This window comes from Abramis brama (genome assembly GCF_963993115.1).
Source record: "Abramis brama genome assembly, chromosome: 5".
Lineage (NCBI taxonomy): Eukaryota > Metazoa > Chordata > Actinopteri > Cypriniformes > Leuciscidae > Abramis > Abramis brama.
Genome location: NC_139967.1, coordinates 26,949,527 through 26,971,783, shown reverse-complemented (window position 1 = coordinate 26,971,783; position 22,257 = coordinate 26,949,527). Strand labels below are relative to the sequence as shown.

The window sequence follows — 22,257 nt, the reverse complement described above, 5'->3', positions numbered from 1 at the left end:
AAGCTATTGCTATTTGCACTTAGTGTAAATAGCAGAGCCTAATATCGCGATTTGCAAATAGAATATCGCTATTTGCACTTAGTGTGAGCATATGCTATCACTAAGAAAAAATATGCATCTAATTGCTATTTACACTTGGTGTGAATTCCTGTTTGCCCTATGTAAATAGCATTTATTGCCACGTTATAGGCTGCCTGTAGGCTACACGACTTTTCCCTTTCCCCTAGAGGGCGATGACAGATCATGGCATTATGGTCTATCTATAGAGTCACGACACTCCGATTTAGTCCTAAATTATCCTGATATAGTGCTACATTTAGTTTGACTTAGTATGCGCTACAGTTGACTGACTTATAGAACTACGTGCTAATATTTTCTTAAAATTAGCCTATGTCAAAATATTATTATATCATGTAGGCTAGCCTACGGGTATGTGCGCTCCGCCCAAGAAAGATAATATCCCTCCGCGATAACGACTGATTCAGCAGATTCCTGCTGAGGTGATGCGGTTATATATATTCATTTTTTACTCTCTAAGTCACAGAAATATATTTTACCTATAGTTTCATCTTCTCAAGGCAGCTGGTACCACCCAGAGCATACTAAGCTAGTTCAACTCTACCACAAAGTTGATGGCTTTCTAGTTTGAAAGACGGATGACTAGTTTGACTATGTCCTTTGGGAGTAGCCTAGGCTACAAGTGATTTTCAATGCTTTTCATGGAGATAGGGAGTGTTGTAACACCACCAGTTTAACCCATGAGCTACAGTGGGGAAATCATGTACATGGGCACTATACAGAGGCAACAGTAGAAGTCTGTGTAAGAAATATCAAGGATTTAAAGGACAAATAATAATAATAATCAGGTAAAATAAAATGTACAATTTTGTGTCTGGTTTTTAATTTGATTTGCTATTATGTTAATGGGTGAATGAGTTGCCTCAGAACTGAATCAACAGATTCTCTTTCAATATGACCCAGTTGAAAAAGACGTACAAATGAATTGCATTAAAATGTATTCTATTGCATTTATAGCCCAGATTATAGCCTATACTAGAAGTAGGCTACTTTGGAAAAATATATGCTTAGTTAAGCTTTTAAGAAATATGCTAAAACACAAGCATACTTTAAGTGAAATTCTAGTGTATTTACAAGTATACCTTATTTATAACCATGTGTAGGCCCACTGCAATATGTTTTACATATTTATGTAATGAACAAGGTTTTCATAAGTAAGATATTTTGAAAAACATTTTTAACATTTTAATATATTATATAAAGCACATTAATAAATACATTATAGCTATGCAAGTGTATTCTTACAATGTACCAACTTATAATGTATTATAAACATTTTTGTCAGCATTTTGTGATTAAGCATTTTAATAAGCATACTTAAAATCAATATGTTGTTCAGTTTTTATAATCTGAAGTGCATCATAAATCCATTTTCCAAAGATTTGCTTAAAATCCCTACATATTTACTTGACTAAACACCTGACTAAACATGATTAGTTATTGTAGGCCTATATATATATTTATTTACAGATGGGTACAAAGATTAACTTGTTAAAAGTGATGCTTATAAGAGAGCACACATCTGAAACTGCTGAGTCTGTGAAGGTTTTTGATTACCATCAGGTACATTGCACTCAGCATACTGTCATTCAAGAAAACAAAACATTAATCATCATTTGCCTACCTGTTTTTTGAATATTTTTTGTAAAATATTAATTAAAATGTGTTGTTTTTCAGATCACCTGCTAAAAGACAGAGAGTAGAGACAAGAGTAGCATGTTTTAATCTCATATGACCTCTGCTGTAGAGATTTTTGAATCAGGCCTAATGGAGGGTGATTCGGTCAATCTTGGTGGCTAATTTCCGCACTTCCTTTGAGTCATTCATGTAAATCTGTTTGTTTTTATAATTATTTAACTTTTTTGCTAAAGCTTCAGGTCACTTGTCCTAGAATACACCATTTTCTTCTAATTTTCTTAAATTAAATGTGAAATTGAGGTGAACAGTGCATGTTAGCATGAGCACAAAAGACACATCAATGGGAAATACCCTAGGTTAAAATAAACCACAGTTATTAATACAACCCTGTAATCCACACAGGTTGCTTTATTGCTTCAAATAACAATATCAGTGAATTTATGATTGAACTCTGCTCACTGTGTTTTTTTCTTTTTTCAGAAAAATGCATTGTGATGCTTATTTATTCAATAATGTAATATTCATAGTGTACTTTTCAGTATTACAGGTGTAACTGAAATGTACCACAAAGTATAGTACAACAAAAGTAGCTCTGTCATAGCATTTCACTGATCTGTATTTTGTTATATGTAATGTATTTTGGTCAATAGATTATATATGCTGCTGTACTTTTTTAATGTAGGCCTACTCCAGGAATTTATTTTGTAATGTACACAAGATATAGTATATTAAAGTTTTCTAGATTTCATGTCTTAACATTTATATTTATTGATTTTTGAACTTTTTATTATTCCATTTTGAAAACTGAAACAACAGCTTTATAATAAACTTGTAGTGTAATGCTAATACATTTTTAATGAGCTGAAACGCTATAGAAATGTTCTTGAAGCACATTAAATTGAAGCTTCAAATATATTTAACTGTAGTAAGAAGTATGAAGGTATTTTTCAAATTAATTCTAAAGAAATACACTTAAATTGCACTAAGTGTACTTGAACTTATTCCATTTTAACACAATTGAAATATTAAAATATATTGCAAATAGCTTAAAATTGATCTTAAGCATATCTTAAAATGCTTTAAAGTTCCAAAACAACACAATTAAAATACACTTAGTAAAGTACAATTCAAATATAAGTACATCGAGTAAAAGCACAACTGAATTGTATTTCTTTTTCACATGGGTATATTTAAAACCCACACAAGTTAAACTTACGGAGAGTCAAGATGTATACGTGTGTGTGTGTGGGTGTTTCAACTGGAATTGCAAATATTACAAAAAATGGGAGAGCGTTGGCCGTTGGGTTTAAACAGACATTTGCCACAATTGACAAACACACACTTGCTGTTTGTGTAGTTAGTGGTCTGTTTTTGAACTATATTTATTCTCTAATTTCTTTCCCATTTCGTTTAGTGTTATATAAATATTGTATGTATTTAAAACATTTGGAATTTAAATGTTTCAAATAAAATGGGGTTGCTGATGAAAACGTATGTTGGATAACAAGTAAATCTGATAAATAAATGAATGTACAACATTTAAACAGTGGGTTATGTTTTAACAGCAGCACTCTTTGTAATTGACATATTTTCAGATAAATGTGAAAACATCACATTAAATTTGAGAGACAAAACACTTCAAAGCAACAAGTGTTAGAGCACTCCGTTGTTTATGGTCATTAAAGTGTTTAGGGTCCCATGGGTTAAGACCCATGACCTTTGACAGAGACACGGCTTTCTGATGCTTCCCTCCAAAATGTCTTGATTATTTCAGCATGCCATGGGCAAATTCAAGGCACTCTGTGCTAGAGGCAACAAAGCTGCCAAGTTGATTTTCACCCAAATAAATCTTTTGGCCTACTTGTTTTTGGCACAGACGTAAATAAAAGTGCAAGCAAATATCTTCTGATATTACTCTTCAGAGTCTTCAAGTGACATTAACTTTTCTGAAGGCTCAGGTTTGAGTTAGTTTAGGGAAATAACAGCAGTAGTTCTGAGAAGTCTGATCCCTTCAAGTGGAGGATTAGCTAGTTTCACTACACATGATCTAGGCAAATATGTCAGGCAAACAAAGCAATTAAAACACATCAGTTTCTGTTTGTTCTGTCAAATTGTTTATACATTTCACTTCAACAGGAAAGCTTGGCAAACATCTTTTACCCGAAGTCATCTGCCTTGTTTCTGTGTGAACAATGTGTCATAGTACACACAGTCACTGACAAAGATTGTAGAAATTAAATGCTAAACCCACATTGCACATCAGATAAATATATATATATATATATATATATATATATATATATATATATATATATGAATAAACATTGCATTTATTTAAAGTATAATCACCCAAAATTAATTAATAAACTGTGAACACTCAGATAAGCGCGACTAGCAAATGTTTGAAATGTGAATGTTCAATGTATTTAGTGACACATAGTTTGGTTTGTTTGAAGGAAATTTACACAGTGGTGTGTTCATTTAAATCCAAATACACACACTTCAAACCGGCTGAATCTTTCCCTCCTTTAAGTATATTTGGTTTTTAAACTCAAATATTATGTTTAATAAAAAAAATTCTGTCTTTGCTATATAGCAGTGATGCAGAACATTGTTTACAGTATTCTGTCTATTAGCTTCAACTTACACACATTTTTATGTACCTTAAAAATTAGATCCTGTTTCCGGAAATGAATTTTTTACGTTACCAACAATACTATATAAGCCCTCCCTTTTAAAAAAGTATTTCGTTCACAAGAGACCTGGCCTTCAGGTAAGTACTGCTCACTCTCTTGAATTACTTATGTTCATTTTTTTTAAACTAATCATCAGAAGTGGTAAATGTATTGTTACTCTGTTACAGCCATGGAGACAAGGTCTTTTCTTTTCTGCGTGGCAGTTTTAACAGTCACTGGTAAGATAAATTATATTGTATTATAATATGGTTTCTAACTGCTAATCAAGATTTAATGGCAACTAACTTTTTCTCCTAGTACTTTGGTAATGCTTTTATACACAAATAATAATGTTTGCTTTACTATATATTAAAAAAAAAATGGCATTGACAATATTGTGTTTCTGTTTTACTACAGCAGTCAACGGATGTCCAATAGGGCGTGAATTCATCACTGCTTTTATGACAAATTACCAATATGGTAAAGCCAGTCCGACTCTCTCCATAACAGCACAAGATTTCCCAGCCACTGTGAAAGTTGAGATAAAGGCACTGAGTTACAGTGAAAATGTGAACATAGGACGAGGTGAGACCAAACGGATTGTCTTGCCAGCAAACACTGAGATGGAAGGTGACGGAGTCTTCCGCAAAACTGTTTCCATCTCTTCTACTGCTCAAATCTCGGTTGTATCGTCCAACTTAAAGGAAAACACCGGAGACAGCAGTGTGATCTTCCCGATAAATCAACTTGGCAAGAGTTATGTAGTTTTTACTCCAAACACGGGTCCAAATCCATTTAAAAAGCTGGTAGCCATAATCAATGGCAATTATATGAACACAATTGAGCTTGTCTCCATTTCAGGAATTTTTGGGTTATTCACGAAGACCAAAACCATCACTTTGGCTCCCTACGAAGTTTATCAACTTCGCAGTCTGGTAAATTTGTCTGGAATGAAAATCAAATCCACATCTCCAGTAGCTGTCCTGGCCGGACACGAGTGCTCCATGATCATAGGCACCTGTGAGCATGTCTATGAGCAGCTGGTACCAATTGAGTCTCTCTCCAACGAATACCTGGTCCCTGCAATGCATCAGTCCCTCAGCCAAGACACAGCCTATGTGGTTGCCCCAGAGGACAACACTTTTGTGTCCATTTTCAATAGGCATAATTTTCCCTTAAAAAGAAAGCTAAATTCTGGAGAAGTTTTAGCTGTTGATTTGAGCAGAGATGCTAAGCTCATCCAAAGTAGCAAAAACATCATGGTAATGTATTTCAGTAGCAATTTTCCAAATGATGAGTTTCTAACCAATGTCATACCAACCTCTGAGATGTCAAAATCATGGACCATTCACTCTCAAAATGGCTATGATAACACTGTTGTTGTTGTTGCTGAAGCAGCATCAGCCTCCACTATCAGCGGTTCACTGAAATGGAAAACGTTCCCTGCTAATGACAAATTTGTATGGGCTACCAAGTCAATTGGTTCGCAGCAAGGTCCCATCACCATATCAGGTGATTCGCTGATGGCTGCTTATGTTTTTGGTGGGAAATCAAGGAATGGATATGCCACAACAGGAGTGTGTAACACAGGTAAGAAATCATGACTGAACAATGTTTGTACAATCAGTCAGAAATGACATATTTATTATAACTGATCGAAATTACAAACAAAAAAAACGTTCTTGTGTCCCCTAAGTTTTTACGTCAACACCGCCTCCACCAGACCCCTGTGAGACTGTTAAGTGCCGTCAGCAGGAAGAGTGCAGAAAGGGTGTCTGCGTCCCCACTTCCACTGCCACATGTCAGGCAGTTGGCGATCCTCATTACAAAACATTCGATGGAAAATTATTTGACTTTCAGGGAACTTGTACCTACGTCATGGCAAACAATACAAAGCCTCAAAAAGGCCTCACACCGTTTAGTATCTTGGCAAAGAATAATCACCGGGGAAGTAAAAGGGTGGCATATGTAAGGACGGTTTCTGTCCTTGTGTACAATCACATCGTGGTGGCTGGCAGCCAAAGAGGAGTAGTAGAGGTAAAAGTAAAAAGCACTTTATAACGTTTTTTGATGCATTTAAAACTACACTGAACAATAAATTAATCTCTTTCTTTGGTGTTTGTGTTCTTGTTTTTCATTCTAGTTTGATGGTGAAAATACTTACCTGCCTTTGACTATAGATGGTGGCAAAATAAAAGTGGATCAGAGGGGATGGAATGTTATTATATCAACGGATTTTGGCTTAGAGGTTAAATATGACTGGAATATGATGTTGTATATCACAGCTCCAAGCAGCTATTTCCAGACTCTAGGTGGTCTTTGTGGAAACTATAATGGTGACCGAAGAGATGAATATATTGATCCCAAAGGCAAGGTGCTCTCCGATGTCATTGAGTTTGCCAAGACCTGGAAAGTTCCAGATAATGATTTGTTTTGTAATGATGACTGTAATGGACAATGCCCAAGTTGCTCTTTAAATCTTCAAGAGGAGTACAAAAAAGACACAAACTGTGGTGTCATGGCTAAAACTGATGGGCCATTTGCTAATTGCCACAACACTGTGGATCCCCACATGTATGTAGATAATTGTGTCTATGATGTCTGTATTAACAACGGTATCAGAAACTTCCTCTGCAACAACATTCAAAGCTACGTTGGTGCTTGCATGTCAGCTGGAATCAAAATCACTGGAAATTGGAGGACACTTTCCAACTGCCGTAAGTGCATATGTATATCTGTGAGATTTAAATGTATTCAATATTTAGATTAATGTATGTGAATGGAACATTGGTGCTGTTTGTTCAATTATGCTAGGATTTTGGTAGGCAATGAATGTGATAAAATCAGAATATTTATATTTTTGTTTTTATCTTCTCCTCCAAGCTCTGGACTGTCCAGTCAACATGCATTATGATGCCTGCGGCACTGCCTGTGCCCCCTCTTGTGCTGATCGAGATGCCCCAAACAAGTGCACACTGCCATGTGTGGAAGGCTGCCAGTGCAATGCAGGTTTTGTCCGCAGTGGAGATGAATGCATACCTGTGAAAAAGTGTGGCTGCACTTACAAAGGCCGATATTATCTAGCTGAGCAGACATTTTGGGGTGAGAATCAATGCACAGAGAAATGTGTGTGCAACTCTCAAACTGGAAAGGTTGATTGTACAATGACAAAATGTAAGAAGTCCCAAGTGTGTGACACACGGAATGGAGTGAAAGACTGTTACCCAATGTCCTATAGTACCTGCCAGGGTGCAGGGGATCCACACTACCGCACATTTGATGGTAAAACCTTTGATTTCCAAGGAACCTGTACCTATTATTTGTCCAAGCTACTCAATACAGCTGACCCATCATTGATACCTTTTGAGGTGCTGGTCAAGAATGAGAACAGAGGAAGAAACGTGGCAGTTGCTTACACTAAGACTGTATCCATAACAGTCTATGGATACACAATTGTCTTGAGTAAAGATGACCCCGGCAAAGTGAAGGTCAGTACATTTAAAACTCTTATACAAATTAATAACTCCATAAAGGCATGAACAAATGTAATTATATGCTAACCTACAAAAAAACAATACTTTTAACAAAAACCTTTGTTAATTAAATGGTAACTTGTGTCCTAAAGGTCAACAATCTGTTTGTGAATTTGCCATTTGAACAAGAAGATGGTCGATTCTCCATATTCCGCAGTGGGTACTTTGGTGTGATAAAAACTGACTTTGATCTGACATTGAAATTCAACTGGGATAGCCACGTAACACTGACTCTCCCCAGCACTTACTACAGTCAAGTGGGGGGACTTTGCGGCAACTGGAATGACAATGTCAATGATGATTTGTTGACTCCTGACAAAACCCTTGCTGCAACCCCAACCATTTTTGGAACCAGCTGGAAAGTCAAGGATGACCCTGGATGCGCAGATGGATGTCAGGGCAAAGCATGTCCTAAATGTGACGCCACAGAGAGAAACAAAGTCACTTTTACAAAGCCTTGCAGCATGATCACTGACAAAAAGGGACCATTCAAAGGCTGCCATAATAAAGTGAATCCAAATCAGTTTTATGAGGATTGTGTGTATGATATGTGTATGTATGGTGGTCATTCGTCAGCACTCTGCAGTGCTCTTTCTGCATACACAGCTGCTTGCCAAGATGCACTTGGCCAAGTGGAATCCTGGAGAACCGACAGTTTCTGCCGTTAGTATTAATTCCAACAACATTTACTTCTCTTTAAAAAAATTAAATACATGTAACTATTGTAAATATTGTGAAAATAGTCCTTAATATAATTTGTCCACAGCTGCATCCTGTATGGACAACAGCCACTATGAAGTTTGTGCAACAGGATGTTCCCAGACGTGCCGTGGCCTCACTGAGCCCAAGGGCTGTGAGGGGACTCCCTGCATTGAAGGCTGTATTTGTGATGAGGGCTTTGTCCTGAGCGATGGTGAATGTGTGCCTATGGAACAGTGTGGCTGTTCTTACGAGGGCCAGTACTATCAGCTGGGTCAGAAATTCTTCCTTCAGGACAAGTGCCAGCAGAGATGTGTCTGCACAGAGAATGGAAGAGTTCAGTGTAATGATGGATTCACCTGCAAACCAAACGAGAAGTGCCAGGTTTTGAATGGAGTTCTGGGCTGTTTCCCAGAGAGCAAAGCCATTTGCTCAGTGTCAGGCTTTGGGCTTTATCAGACATTCGATGGGAAGTCCTTCACTGTTGAAGGAGACTGTGAGTATAGATTGGCAGAGACAGCTCAGAACATGGATGAGGACATGAACTCTTTCAGTGTATTAGTCAAACAGCAGTCCTCCTCTGAGATAGTCTTTACTCGAAGAGTGGAAATACAAATAGAACAATCCACGATTACTTTGCTGCCCGGCCACATCTGGGAGGTTCAGGTAATGTACTGGTTACTGAAGCTCTAACAATAGTTTAAAGTGATCAAATACTTTTTCTTACAATGTTAAAGTTTAATTTGCTTCTTTTTTTTTAACAGGTGGACAACGTTAAAACCAATCTCCCCGTGACTGTGGAGGAAGGACTGGCACAAGTCTATCAGAGCGGTGTTAACATTGTTGTGGAAACAGATTTTGGATTGAAACTGACATATGATACAGTCTCCATGGCCAAAATCGAGATCCCATCCACTTTTAAAAACATAGTCAAAGGTCTCTGTGGTAACTACAATGGAAACAGTGCAGATGATTTTCTCCTGTCAGGCGGTATTCAGACATCTTCTGTGGTAGATTTTGCTGAGTCCTGGGTTTCGCCATCAGACAAACTGATGTGCCAAACAATTTGTGGCCCCAAATGTTTAAATCCAGACAAAGACAAACAGACAGAGGCAGAAAAAGCATGCAGTATGCTAATCACAGAGAAGGGACCATTTTCTGGTTGTTACAAAAAAATTCCATCTCAGAAATTCTTTGATGAATGCGTTAAAGATATGGCAGCACAACCAAAAGACAAGACAGTTCACTGTCGCCACATACAAAGGTATGTTGCCAGCTGTCAAGAGATTGGGACATCAATCAACAACTGGAGGAATAACTCCTTCTGCCGTAAGTGGCTGCATACTTTAGGTTTAAAAATAACTCTCCTCTAGCCTATCTACGTAATGCCCCTTAATGCACAAAACCCTAAGTTTTTCTTTAAAATGTCAATGTTTTCTTCCAGCACTCACATGTTTCAAAAACAGTCACTATGAACTCTGCGCTGACACCTGTTCCTCGACCTGTGCAAGCCTGACAAAGTCACAGAAATGCCCAATGTGTCAGGAAGGATGTCAGTGTGATGATGGCTTCTTGTTTGATGGAGGTGAATGTACTACTTTGGATGATTGTGGTTGTAATATAAATGGAAAGTTTTACAAGGTGAGAATCTATCTGGTCTGTTCTTTTCATTTTATTTTTACTTTATTTATTTATTGCTAATAGCACTCAAACATGACACAAGTGACACCAACCACAGAACATTGACTTGTTTATCTCTCCCACCAAAATATCATTAATTTCTTTAATATATTCTGCAGTCTGGTGAGACAGTCGTTCGGGGAGAGTGTGAAGAGAAATGCTTCTGCAAAGCCGGAGTGTTCTCATGTGAACCCTTGGAATGTAATGAAGATCAGATCTGTAGCAAAAAAGATGGTGCCACTGGGTGCTACAGTAAAGGTATTTATATTTATAACAAGTGTACCATGAAAGCAAAATATATGTTTATATACCAGATATTTACATTTTCTCTCTTTTCTCTGTTTAATCCTTCAAGCAACTTACTGTCCAGTCAACATGCATTATGATACCTGTGGCACTGCCTGTGCCCCCTCTTGTGCTGATCGAGATGGTCCAGATGAGTGCACACTGCCATGTGTGGATGGCTGCCAGTGCAATACAGGTTTTGTCCGCAGTGGAGATGAATGCATACCTGTGAAAAAGTGTGGCTGCACTTACAAAGGCCGATATTATCTAGCTGAGCAGACATTTTGGGGTGAGAATCAATGCACAGAGAAATGTGTGTGCAACTCTCAAACTGGAAATGTTGAATGCACACCAACAAAGTGTAAGAATCCCCTAGTGTGTGGCACACGGAATGGAGTGAAAGATTGTTACCCAATGACCTATAGTACCTGCCAGGGTGCAGGAGATCCACACTACCGCACATTTGATGGTAAAAGCTTTGACTTTCAAGGAACCTGTACCTATTATTTGTCAAAACTACTCAATACAGCTGATCCATCATTGATACCTTTTGAGGTGCTGGTCACGAATGAGAACAGAGGAAGAAACATGGCAGTTGCTTACACTAAGATTGTATCCATAACAGTCTATGGATACACGATTGTCTTAAGTAAGGAAAGCCCACGCAAAGTTAAGGTCAGTTCATCAAAAAAGACTATTCTACCTGTAATATGAATAACTGCATGCATAGCAAGTCGAATGTTACTGTACACTCACCTACAAAAAAAATACACATGGTTTTGAATATTAATTTATTTGGATGAATTTGTCTTAAAGGTCAACAATCTGTTTGTGAAATTGCCATTTGAACTAGAAGATGGTCGACTTTCAATATTCTACAGTGGGTACTTTGGCGTGATAAAAACTGACTTTGATCTGACATTGAAATTCAACTGGGATAGCCACGTAACACTGACTCTCCCCAGCACTTACTACAGTCAAGTGGGGGGACTTTGCGGCAACTGGAATGACAATGTCAATGATGATTTGCTTACTCCTGACAAAACCCTTGCTGCAACCCCAACCATTTTTGGAACCAGCTGGAAAGTCAAGGATGACCCTGGATGCGCAGATGGATGTCAGGGCAAAGCATGCCCTAAATGTGACGCCACAGAGAGAAACCAAATAACTTTTACAAAGCCTTGCAGCATGATCACTGACAAACAGGGACCATTCAAAGGCTGCCATAATAAAGTGAATCCAAATCAGTTTTATGAGGATTGTGTGTATGATATGTGTATGTATGGTGGTCATTCGTCAGCACTCTGCAGTGCTCTTTCTGCATACACAGCTGCTTGCCAAGATGCACTTGGCCAAGTGGAATCCTGGAGAACCGACAGTTTCTGCCGTTAGTATTGCTTTATTTCAAATATAATTATAACTCATTGCTCTAGTTTGACATTAGCTCTTAATATGATCTGTCCACAGCTACAAACTGTAAGGCACACAGCCACTATGAGGTTTGTGCGACAGGATGCCCGCAGACGTGCCGTGGCCTCACTGAGCCCAAGAGCTGTATAGGAACTCCATGTGTTGAAGGTTGCACATGTGACAAAGGCTTTGTCCTGAGCGATGGTGAGTGTGTGGCTGCACAGCAGTGTGGCTGTACTGAGAAGGGACAGTACTATCAACTGGGTCAGGAATTCTTCCCTCAGGACAAGTGCCAGCAGAGATGTGTCTGCACAGAGAATGGAAGAGTTCAGTGTAATGATGGATTCACCTGCAAACCAAACGAGAAGTGCCAGGTTCTGAATGGAGTTCTGGGCTGTTTCCCAGAGAGCAAAGCCATTTGCTCAGTGTCAGGCTTTGGGCTTTATCAGACATTCGATGGGAAGTCCTTCACTGTTGAAGGAGACTGTGAGTATAGATTGGCAGAGACAGCTCAGAACAAGGATAAGGACATGAACTCTTTCAGTGTATTAGTCAAACAGCAGTCCTCCTCTGAGATAGTCTTTACTCGAAGAGTGGAAATACAAATAGAACAATCCACGATTACTTTGCTGCCCGGCCACATCTGGGAGGTTCAGGTAATGTACTGGTTACTGAAGCTCTAACAATAATTTAAAGTAATCAAATACTGTTGTCTAAAATGTTTAAGTTTTATGTTGGTGTTTTCTTTACAGGTGGACAACGTTAAAACCAATCTCCCCATGACTGTGAATGATGGACTGGTACAAGTCTATCAGAGCGGTGTTAACATTGTTGTGGAAACAGATTTTGGATTGAAACTGACATATGATACAGTCTCCATGGCCAAAATCGAGATCCCATCCACTTTTAAAAACATAGTCAAAGGTCTCTGTGGTAACTACAATGGAAACAGTGCAGATGATTTTCTCCTGTCAGGCGGTATTCAGACATCTTCTGTGGTAGACTTTGCTGAGTCCTGGGTTTCGCCATCAGACAAACTGATGTGCCAAACAATTTGTGGCCCCAAATGTTTAAATCCGGACAAAGACAAACAGACAGAGGCAGAAACAGCATGCAGTATGCTAATCACAGAGAAGGGACCATTTTCTGGTTGTTACAAAAAAATTCCATCTCAGAAATTCTTTGATGAATGCGTTAAAGATATGGCAGCACAACCAAAAGACAAGACAGTTCACTGTCGCCACATACAAAGGTATGTTGCCAGCTGTCAAGAGATTGGGACATCAATCAACAACTGGAGGAATAACTCCTTCTGTCGTAAGTGTCTGCATGTTCCTCAAATGACCTTCTTCTTGCTTGTCCTCTTCCTGGCCTTCTTTTCACGTGGCCTTTAGTCAAGGAAGATACTGTGTAAAATTAAATATTCTCTCTAAAATCTGATTTCTGAGCTAGTCTTTAAAAACAATCTTGTATTCTTCCAGCACTCCAGTGTTCGGCAAACAGTCACTATGAGCTTTGTGCTGACACTTGTTCTTCAACCTGCGCCAGCCTGACTAACTCACAGGATTGTCCACCATGTCAGGAAGGATGTCAGTGTGATGATGGCTTCTTGTTTGATGGAGGTGAATGTAAGACATTGCAGGACTGTGGTTGTAATGTAGATGGAAAGTTTTACAAGGTGAGAAACCATTCCAGTTTCTTTCTTGCAGTAGTCAAACATCACACTAGTCACTGGAAAAAACTGACACTTGTTGTCTCTTATTTTTTCTGCAGTCAGGTGAGACAGTCATTCAAGGACAGTGTAAAGAGAAATGCCTCTGCAAAGCCGGAGTGTTCTCCTGTGAACCAATGAAATGTGATGCAGATCAGATCTGTGGCAAAAAAGAAGGTCTAACTGGGTGCTACAAGAAAGGTATTTATATTTATAACAAGTGTACCATACAAAATATATGTTTATATACCAGGCATTTCAATTTTCTCTCTTTTCTCTGTTTAATCCTTCAAGCAACTTACTGTCCAGTCAACATGCATTATGATGCCTGTGGCAAAGCCTGTGCTCCCACTTGTGCTGATCGAGATGCCCCAAACAAGTGCACACTGCCATGTGTGGAAGGCTGCCAGTGTAATGCAGGTTTTGTCCGCAGTGGAGATGAATGCACACCTGTAAATAAGTGTGGCTGCACTTACAAAGGCCAAGTTTATCTAGCAGAGCAGACATTTTGGGGTGAGAATCAATGCACAGAAAAATGTGTGTGCAACCCTCAAACTGGAAATGTTGAATGCACACCATCAAAGTGTAAGAATCCCCTAGTGTGTGACACACGGAATGGAGTGAAAGATTGTTACCCAATGTCCTATAGTACCTGCCAGGGTGCAGGGGATCCACACTACCGCACATTTGATGGTAAAACCTTTGATTTCCAAGGAACCTGTACCTATTATTTGTCCAAGCTACTCAATACAGCTGACCCATCATTGATACCTTTTGAGGTGCTGGTCAAGAATGAGAACAGAGGAAGAAACATGGCAGTTGCTTACACGAAGACTGTATCCATAACAGTCTATGGATACACAATTGTCTTAAGTAAGGAAAGCCCACGCAAAGTTAAGGTCAGTTCATCAAAAAAGACTATTCTACCTGTAATATGAATAACTGCATGCATAGCAAGTCGAATGTTACTGTACACTCACCTACAAAAAAAAAAATAAATACACATGGTTTTGAATATTAATTTATTTGGATGAATTTGTCTTAAAGGTCAACAATCTGTTTGTGAAATTGCCATTTGAACTAGAAGATGGTCGACTTTCAATATTCTACAGTGGGTACTTTGGCGTGATAAAAACTGACTTTGATCTGACATTGAAATTCAACTGGGATAGCCACGTAACACTGACTCTCCCCAGCACTTACTACAGTCAAGTGGGGGGACTTTGCGGCAACTGGAATGACAATGTCAATGATGATTTGCTTACTCCTGACAAAACCCTTGCTGCAACCCCAACCATTTTTGGAACCAGCTGGAAAGTCAAGGATGACCCTGGATGCGCAGATGGATGTCAGGGCAAAGCATGCCCTAAATGTGACGCCACAGAGAGAAACCAAATAACTTTTACAAAGCCTTGCAGCATGATCACTGACAAACAGGGACCATTCAAAGGCTGCCATAATAAAGTGAATCCAAATCAGTTTTATGAGGATTGTGTGTATGATATGTGTATGTATGGTGGTCATTCGTCAGCACTCTGCAGTGCTCTTTCTGCATACACAGCTGCTTGCCAAGATGCACTTGGCCAAGTGGAATCCTGGAGAACCGACAGTTTCTGCCGTTAGTATTGCTTTATTTCAAATATAATTATAACTCATTGCTCTAGTTTGACATTAGCTCTTAATATGATCTGTCCACAGCTACAAACTGTAAGGCACACAGCCACTATGAGGTTTGTGCGACAGGATGCCCGCAGACGTGCCGTGGCCTCACTGAGCCCAAGAGCTGTATGGGAACTCCATGTGTTGAAGGTTGCACATGTGACAAAGGCTTTGTCCTGAGCGATGGTGAGTGTGTGGCTGCACAGCAGTGTGGCTGTACTGAGAAGGGCCAGTACTATCAACTGGGTCAGGAATTCTTCCCTCAGGACAAGTGCCAGCAGAGATGTGTCTGCACAGAGAATGGAAGAGTTCAGTGTAATGATGGATTCACCTGCAAACCAAACGAGAAGTGCCAGGTTCTGAATGGAGTTCTGGGCTGTTTCCCAGAGAGCAAAGCCATTTGCTCAGTGTCAGGCTTTGGGCTTTATCAGACATTCGATGGGAAGTCCTTCACTGTTGAAGGAGACTGTGAGTATAGATTGGCAGAGACAGCTCAGAACAAGGATAAGGACATGAACTCTTTCAGTGTATTAGTCAAACAGCAGTCCTCCTCTGAGATAGTCTTTACTCGAAGAGTGGAAATACAAATAGAACAATCCACGATTACTTTGCTGCCCGGCCACATCTGGGAGGTTCAGGTAATGTACTGGTTACTGAAGCTCTAACAATAGTTTAAAGTAATCAAATACTGTTGTCTAAAATGTTTAAGTTTTATGTTGGTGTTTTCTTTACAGGTGGACAACGTTAAAACCAATCTCCCCGTGACTGTGAATGATGGACTGGTACAAGTCTATCAGAGCGGTGTTAACATTGTTGTGGAAACAGATTTTGGATTTAAACTGACATATGATACAGTCTCCATGGCCAAAATCGAGATCCCATCCACTTTTAAAAACATAGTCAAAGGTCTCTGTGGTAACTACAATGGAAACAGTGCAGATGATTTTCTCCTGCCAGATGGTATTCAGACATCTTCCGTGGAGTACTTTGCTGAGTCCTGGGTTTCGCCATCTGACAAACTGATGTGCCAAACAATTTGTGGCCCCAAATGTTTAAATCCAGACAAAGACAAACAGACAGAGGCAGAAACAGCATGCAGTATGCTAATCACAGAGAAGGGACCATTTTCTGGTTGTTACGAAAAAATTCCACCTCAGAAATTCTTCGATGAATGCGTTAAAGATATGGCAGCACAACCAAAAGACAAGACAGTTCACTGTCGCCACATACAAAGGTATGTTGCCAGCTGTCAAGAGATTGGGACATCAATCAACAACTGGAGGAATAACTCCTTCTGCCGTAAGTGTCTGCATGTTCCTCAAATGACCTTCTTCTTGCTTGTCCTCTTCCTGGCCTTCTTTTCACGTGGCCTTTAGTCAAGGAAGATACTGTGTAAAATTAAATATTCTCTCTAAAATCTGATTTCTGAGCTAGTCTTTAAAAACAATCTTGTATTCTTCCAGCACTCCAGTGTTCGGCAAACAGTCACTATGAGCTTTGTGCTGACACTTGTTCTTCAACCTGCGCCAGCCTGACTAACTCACAGGATTGTCCACCATGTCAGGAAGGATGTCAGTGTGATGATGGCTTCTTGTTTGATGGAGGTGAATGTAAGACATTGCAGGACTGTGGTTGTAATGTAGATGGAAAGTTTTACAAGGTGAGAAACCATTCCAGTTTCTTTCTTGCAGTAGTCAAACATCACACTAGTCACTGGAAAAAACTGACACTTGTTGTCTCTTATTTTTTCTGCAGTCAGGTGAGACAGTCATTCAAGGACAGTGTAAAGAGAAATGCCTCTGCAAATCCGGAGTGTTCTCCTGTGAACCAATGAAATGTGATGCAGATCAGATCTGTGACAAAAAAGAAGGTCTAACTGGTTGCTACAAGGAAGGTAAGTATATCTATAATGAACATTGTAAAGAATTTCCCAATTAGGTTTAAATGAAACCATAATACAGATGTACACCTCTTTTCCAGATCCTTGCAGTAACTATAAGTGCCGTGAACAAGAGTACTGCACTGTAAAGGACAATAAGGCACTGTGCGTTGCAAAGTCAAAGGCCTCTTGCATTGCTAAAGGAGATCCTCATTACAAAACCTTTGATGGAAACCACTTCTCCTTCCAGGGTACTTGCTCCTATACTTTAGTTAAAACTTCAGGCAAAGACCTAACACTAACACCTTTCAGCATCGTCAACAAGAATGAGATGCTCAAAGGCACACGTGGATCTTACGTGAAGTCAGCCACCATTACAGTCAGAGGACATGACATCACTTTCATCCAAGGCAAACGCAAGCTTGTGACAGTAAGTCAGTACCATCAAGTCAATGTTAAAACATCTCAGTGTCCCTCTAAGGTAATATTGTATATCAGGAGAAGCCAACCTTGCACCCAGAGGGCTACCTTCACACCTGCTATTTTCAAGTAATTTTCAGCTTAATTGGCTGGTTCAGATGTGTTCAATTAGGGTTGGAGCAAAAATCTCCAGGAGCAGGGTTGACTACCCCTGTTGTACACTCTGGAAATTCTCTACTTAATATGTCTATTGCTTGCTCTCATTTTATCCTATCCAGATTGATGGCACAGTTTCAAACCTTCCTGTAAGTTTAAACTCTGAGGGGATCAACATAACGCAATCGGGCACTACAGGGGTCCTGCAGACAGATTTTGGCTTGGAGGTCATGTTTAATTGGGTGAATACCCTCATGGTGACATTGTCCAGTAGCTATTATAATAACATAGTTGGAATGTGTGGAACCTACAGTAATGACCTGCAGGATGATTATGTCACACCGAGTGGTAACAGCATGACAGACATCACAGAATGGGCAAAGTCTTGGAGTGTCCCTGAAAGCAACAGCAACTGCTGGCACTTTCCCCCTTGCTCAGATGATAAGAAGTTACTATATAGTGGACAAACCTACTGTGGCTTGTTAGAGAATGCGAAGGGCCCATTTGCCCAGTGCCATGACATAATCTCAAAGAGGCGATTCGCTGCTGACTGCCTTTTCCAAATGTGTCTCAGTGATGGAAGTCAAAATGCTTTCTGCAATGCCTTAAATAATTATGTGTCCTCCTGTGCACTGGTAAAGGCTGACGTGTCTCCAGAATGGAAACAGCTCGCTAACTGCTGTAAGTCATGGCCATGACTCAAAATCATTGTTTAATATATGTTACATTAATGCTAACACCTTTCCTGTCTTTTATTCCCAACAGGATGAAGATTTTTGGATCCCTGTGAAAATGCAAATTATTAAATAAATAACATTCTGTTTTGCATTTCACAGTTATTATATTGACATATAACATATAACAGTTTTTGTCATTACTTAATATCACATTATGTAATATTACACTTGGTGTTTAAAATTGATGTTTGAGTTTCTTTTCTTGAATGACTACATACAGTATACATCATATACATTTGTCCTATCCACAAATCAGTCTATAGTTAATCTTGGGTTAAATTGCTCTGTTTTAAACTTGATTTATTCCTTCAATTGCCTAACATTCTTATTAAATTCTTGCATCTATGTGCATTAAGTTGAATTCATTCAGCTGTGTCATTTCCTGTGTCTGTAATTATAAGTGCCAAAAGTCATAAACAGAAATATAGGTTATGCCAACCGTATGTCAGCTTCTAATATTGGCATATCAATAATTGCGAAGTATTTTATATAGACATTCAACTGCTCCAGACACATCAAAGCATCCACCAATATGCAACAGTTAATATTTCAGATGCTGTTCAACACTCACACTAACCAATGAATTTTCATTGAAAATGCTACATTGTGCAGCCTAATAATATATATATTGTCTTGCATAAGTATTCAAAACCCTTTATTTATTTCACGTTTTGTTATTTTGCTGCCTTATGTTAAACTGCTTTACATTACTTTTTTTTCACACAAATCTACAATCCATACATCATAATGACAACTTGACAACTTTGCAAATGTATTAAAAACTGAAATAAGTACATAATAATTAAAATCCTTAAATCAGTAGGCCTACTTTTTTTTTTTTTTTTTTTTTTTTTTTTATTATTTATTTGAAACAGGGACAATGTAAAATATACATTAACCTTAAAAAGGAGAGATGCATTTTACCAGGTTGTAGCACATGTGCTAATTTCCACCTGTAGTCCCTGGGCAGGCTGATGTCAACATATAAAGTTAATAATACATCTATCTCAAAATAGCATTAAGAAGATCACACCCTTCATTCATTCCTCAGCATTCATTTACAAGTAGCCTACACTCTCACATACACATCAATTACAATACATTATGTGAACATGTTTGTTTTAAAAGAAGCCATTTTGTGGCCCGATGTGAAAAGGTGTTCAAATTTACACATGTGGTCAGCTCTGTTGGCAATTTATTCCATTGTCTGATGGCCACACTCGAGAAAGCTGAGCTGCCGAATGCTGTTTTACACTGAGGAACCCTACACTCACCCCGAACAGTTGGCTCGAGATGTAATTTCTGAGCTCAGTGAAATAAACTTTTTTAACGGAGGAGCTGCAGTACCATTTATTATCTTAAACAAAAGACAGAGATTTGAATATATGATTATGTTTTCAAAACTTAATATACCATGTTTTTTAAGAATATGACAGTGGTGAAATAGCCGAGATTTCTTGTCATGAACCTTAAGAGAACTTTTGTACAATGATTCCAGGGGCCGTAATGCTGTTTTACATGCCTGTGACCAACTCGTCATGCAGTAACGAAAGTGCGGAATTATCATCGCATTTAGATATAAATTAGATGCATCTATTAAAGCACATTTACAGCCTCAAGTCTTTTGGGGCATGAGCTTTGCACATCTGACTGCATTTTTGGATTTTCTGCCATTCTACCCCTCAAATCCTCTCAAGCTCTGTCAGGTTGGATGGGGACTGTCGGTGGACAGCCATTTTCAGTTTTCTCCAAAGATATTAGATTTGGCACCGAACAAAATGAATATGAATTACATCCACAATGAATTACATCCACATCCGTCGATCCAGGGAGCAGTGCAAAGTGCCCGTGCAAAATCAGTTTTTGTGTGTGTTTTTAGTAATTGTTGGTTTCTTGGTAATGAAAACTATAATATTCAGAAGGAACCAAACTATAATATTCAGAAGTAAACAGTGTAGCTGACAGAGTGTTTATGTCAGAATGTTTATTTTTAAACCACAACCTTCTTGGGGCTTCTTTGACCGATACAACCCTCTAATGTCAGAATGTTTATTTTTAAACCACAACCTTTTAAAAATGATATATTTAACGATATCTTTAGCATTTCTCATCCAAACAACGTTAAACTTGGCACTGCACTTACTCGTGACCGTAGCGAGACACTTGTCAAGTTTGAAATCCATCGGACTCACGGTTCGAGAGATATGTGGTTAACAGACACACACACAGACAAACACACACACAGACAGACAGACGTTTCTGTAATTTATAGATAGATAGTTTAAAGATAATTGAAGTTTATTTTACACACTTTAAGCTTTATCATATTGAATATTGCATTATTTAATGAGTTATCACATATCGCATTTTTCTTCAATATCGTGCAGCCCTAGAGCATACCTTGTGGCAGAAAGTTGCTTGTTTCCACCATGGAATCATGGAATTTATATCTCACAATTCTGAAAAGAAAATCAGAATAACGAGATATAAACTCACAATTTTGAGAAAAAAGTCAGAACTGTAATACATAAATGTCATAGGTTTAAATGGTGTGTAAAATGTATAGGTTTAAACATTTAAGTAAGAAAGTAAGAAATATTATTTAAATATATAAATATATAAAAAAACAGTCTGCACTTGCAAAGATAATATGGCTCTATACAATTAGGGTTTTTTTGACATTTGTGATAAGGTGAGATCATGTATATGATTAGCATTTTTTAAATAAAATGTATATCATAAATGTCCCATTGCAAAAAAAAAATACAAAATTAAAATTACAACCTTTTGATTGCAGATCAACAATGTGTGATTTTTGGATTTGTGTGGTAAATTTAAATAAATATTGGTTTATAAATATTGTTTATAACTTTATAATATTGTGCGTAATCTGTGCTGCCACCCACTGTAGCCTTATTGAAAGGCTATGCATATGCCGAATACCTCTGAAGCTGTATGTATGTATGTCCAGGGAGAAACTTGCTATGGCCACTTACTTACCCTGAAAGTTACCTCTGGGTTTGAAACCAAAAATTGAGGTTATCTGCTTACAGGGAGTAAACTTACCCAGGTAAGATGCATACACTACTTTTTGGAATACCCCCTAAATTGGAGAGAAATGTCTCAACTTGCAAAAATATAAAATAATATCTAATTTCAACATTACTCTCCAAAAAACTAAATTAATAATAATAATAATGTAATCCCAATACAAACAGGTTAAGTAAATTGCTATTTTGCTACAACTTTAAATTTAGTGTAGCCTACTTATGAATTTAAGATATGACAAAAGGTGTGCTGTTTTAGTTAATTAAGCCAGCAGCCAAAATAAAGTGTATATGAACATGGACAATTAAAAAAAAAAAAATAGGCTAAATTAGATTGTCTTATGCTTCTGCTATCCTGGGGGCCAAACTTATCCTCTAAAATAAGACTGTCTTGAAGGGTATAGGTTCACCCACAAATGGGGGATAAACAGGAGGAGGAAGATGATGAGACAATTGCTCGTCTCTTGGTAGACAATTTGGAGGAGGCCTGAAGAGGATGCAATTCTCCCTCCAAATCTCTCTTCCAGGCCTAACAGTGCGACTGGTGAGTCTCCCTCTCCCATACAGGGAGACTTGGACCTTAATGAAATAATAAGTGTAAGAGAGCAGCTGATAAAAACTATATGGACTGGCAAGGAGAACAGGAAGGC

General features: G+C 38.4%; 1 protein-coding gene across 1 annotated transcript; it reads left to right on the top strand.

The window, feature by feature from the left end:
* Positions 1-4,471: 4,471 nt before the first annotated feature.
* LOC311082934 (IgGFc-binding protein) lies at positions 4,472-19,895 on the top strand. Its single transcript, XM_084114122.1, has 26 exons — positions 4,472-4,489; positions 4,580-4,630; positions 4,809-5,981; positions 6,088-6,428; positions 6,535-7,108; positions 7,275-7,879; positions 8,017-8,587; positions 8,691-9,289; positions 9,388-9,952; positions 10,068-10,264; positions 10,423-10,561; positions 10,659-11,263; positions 11,405-11,975; positions 12,056-12,654; positions 12,751-13,315; positions 13,480-13,676; positions 13,772-13,910; positions 14,004-14,608; positions 14,757-15,327; positions 15,408-16,006; positions 16,103-16,667; positions 16,832-17,028; positions 17,124-17,262; positions 17,349-17,677; positions 17,946-18,504; positions 18,589-19,895. Coding segments are annotated over exons 2-26 (11,055 nt in total). The 5' UTR covers positions 4,472-4,489; positions 4,580-4,581; the 3' UTR covers positions 18,591-19,895.
* The last annotated feature ends 2,362 nt before the right edge of the window (positions 19,896-22,257 follow it).

Excerpts from the sequence above, each read along its gene's own strand:
- LOC311082934 (XM_084114122.1), top strand. The coding sequence starts at position 4,582 with ATGGAGACAAGGTCTTTTCTTTTCTGCGTGGCAGTTTTAACAGTCACT. Across the intron at positions 10,265-10,422 it reads TAAATGGAAAGTTTTACAAG|TCTGGTGAGACAGTCGTTCG; the intron begins GTGAGAATCTAT and ends TATATTCTGCAG. Across the intron at positions 13,316-13,479 it reads GAGGAATAACTCCTTCTGTC|CACTCCAGTGTTCGGCAAAC; the intron begins GTAAGTGTCTGC and ends GTATTCTTCCAG.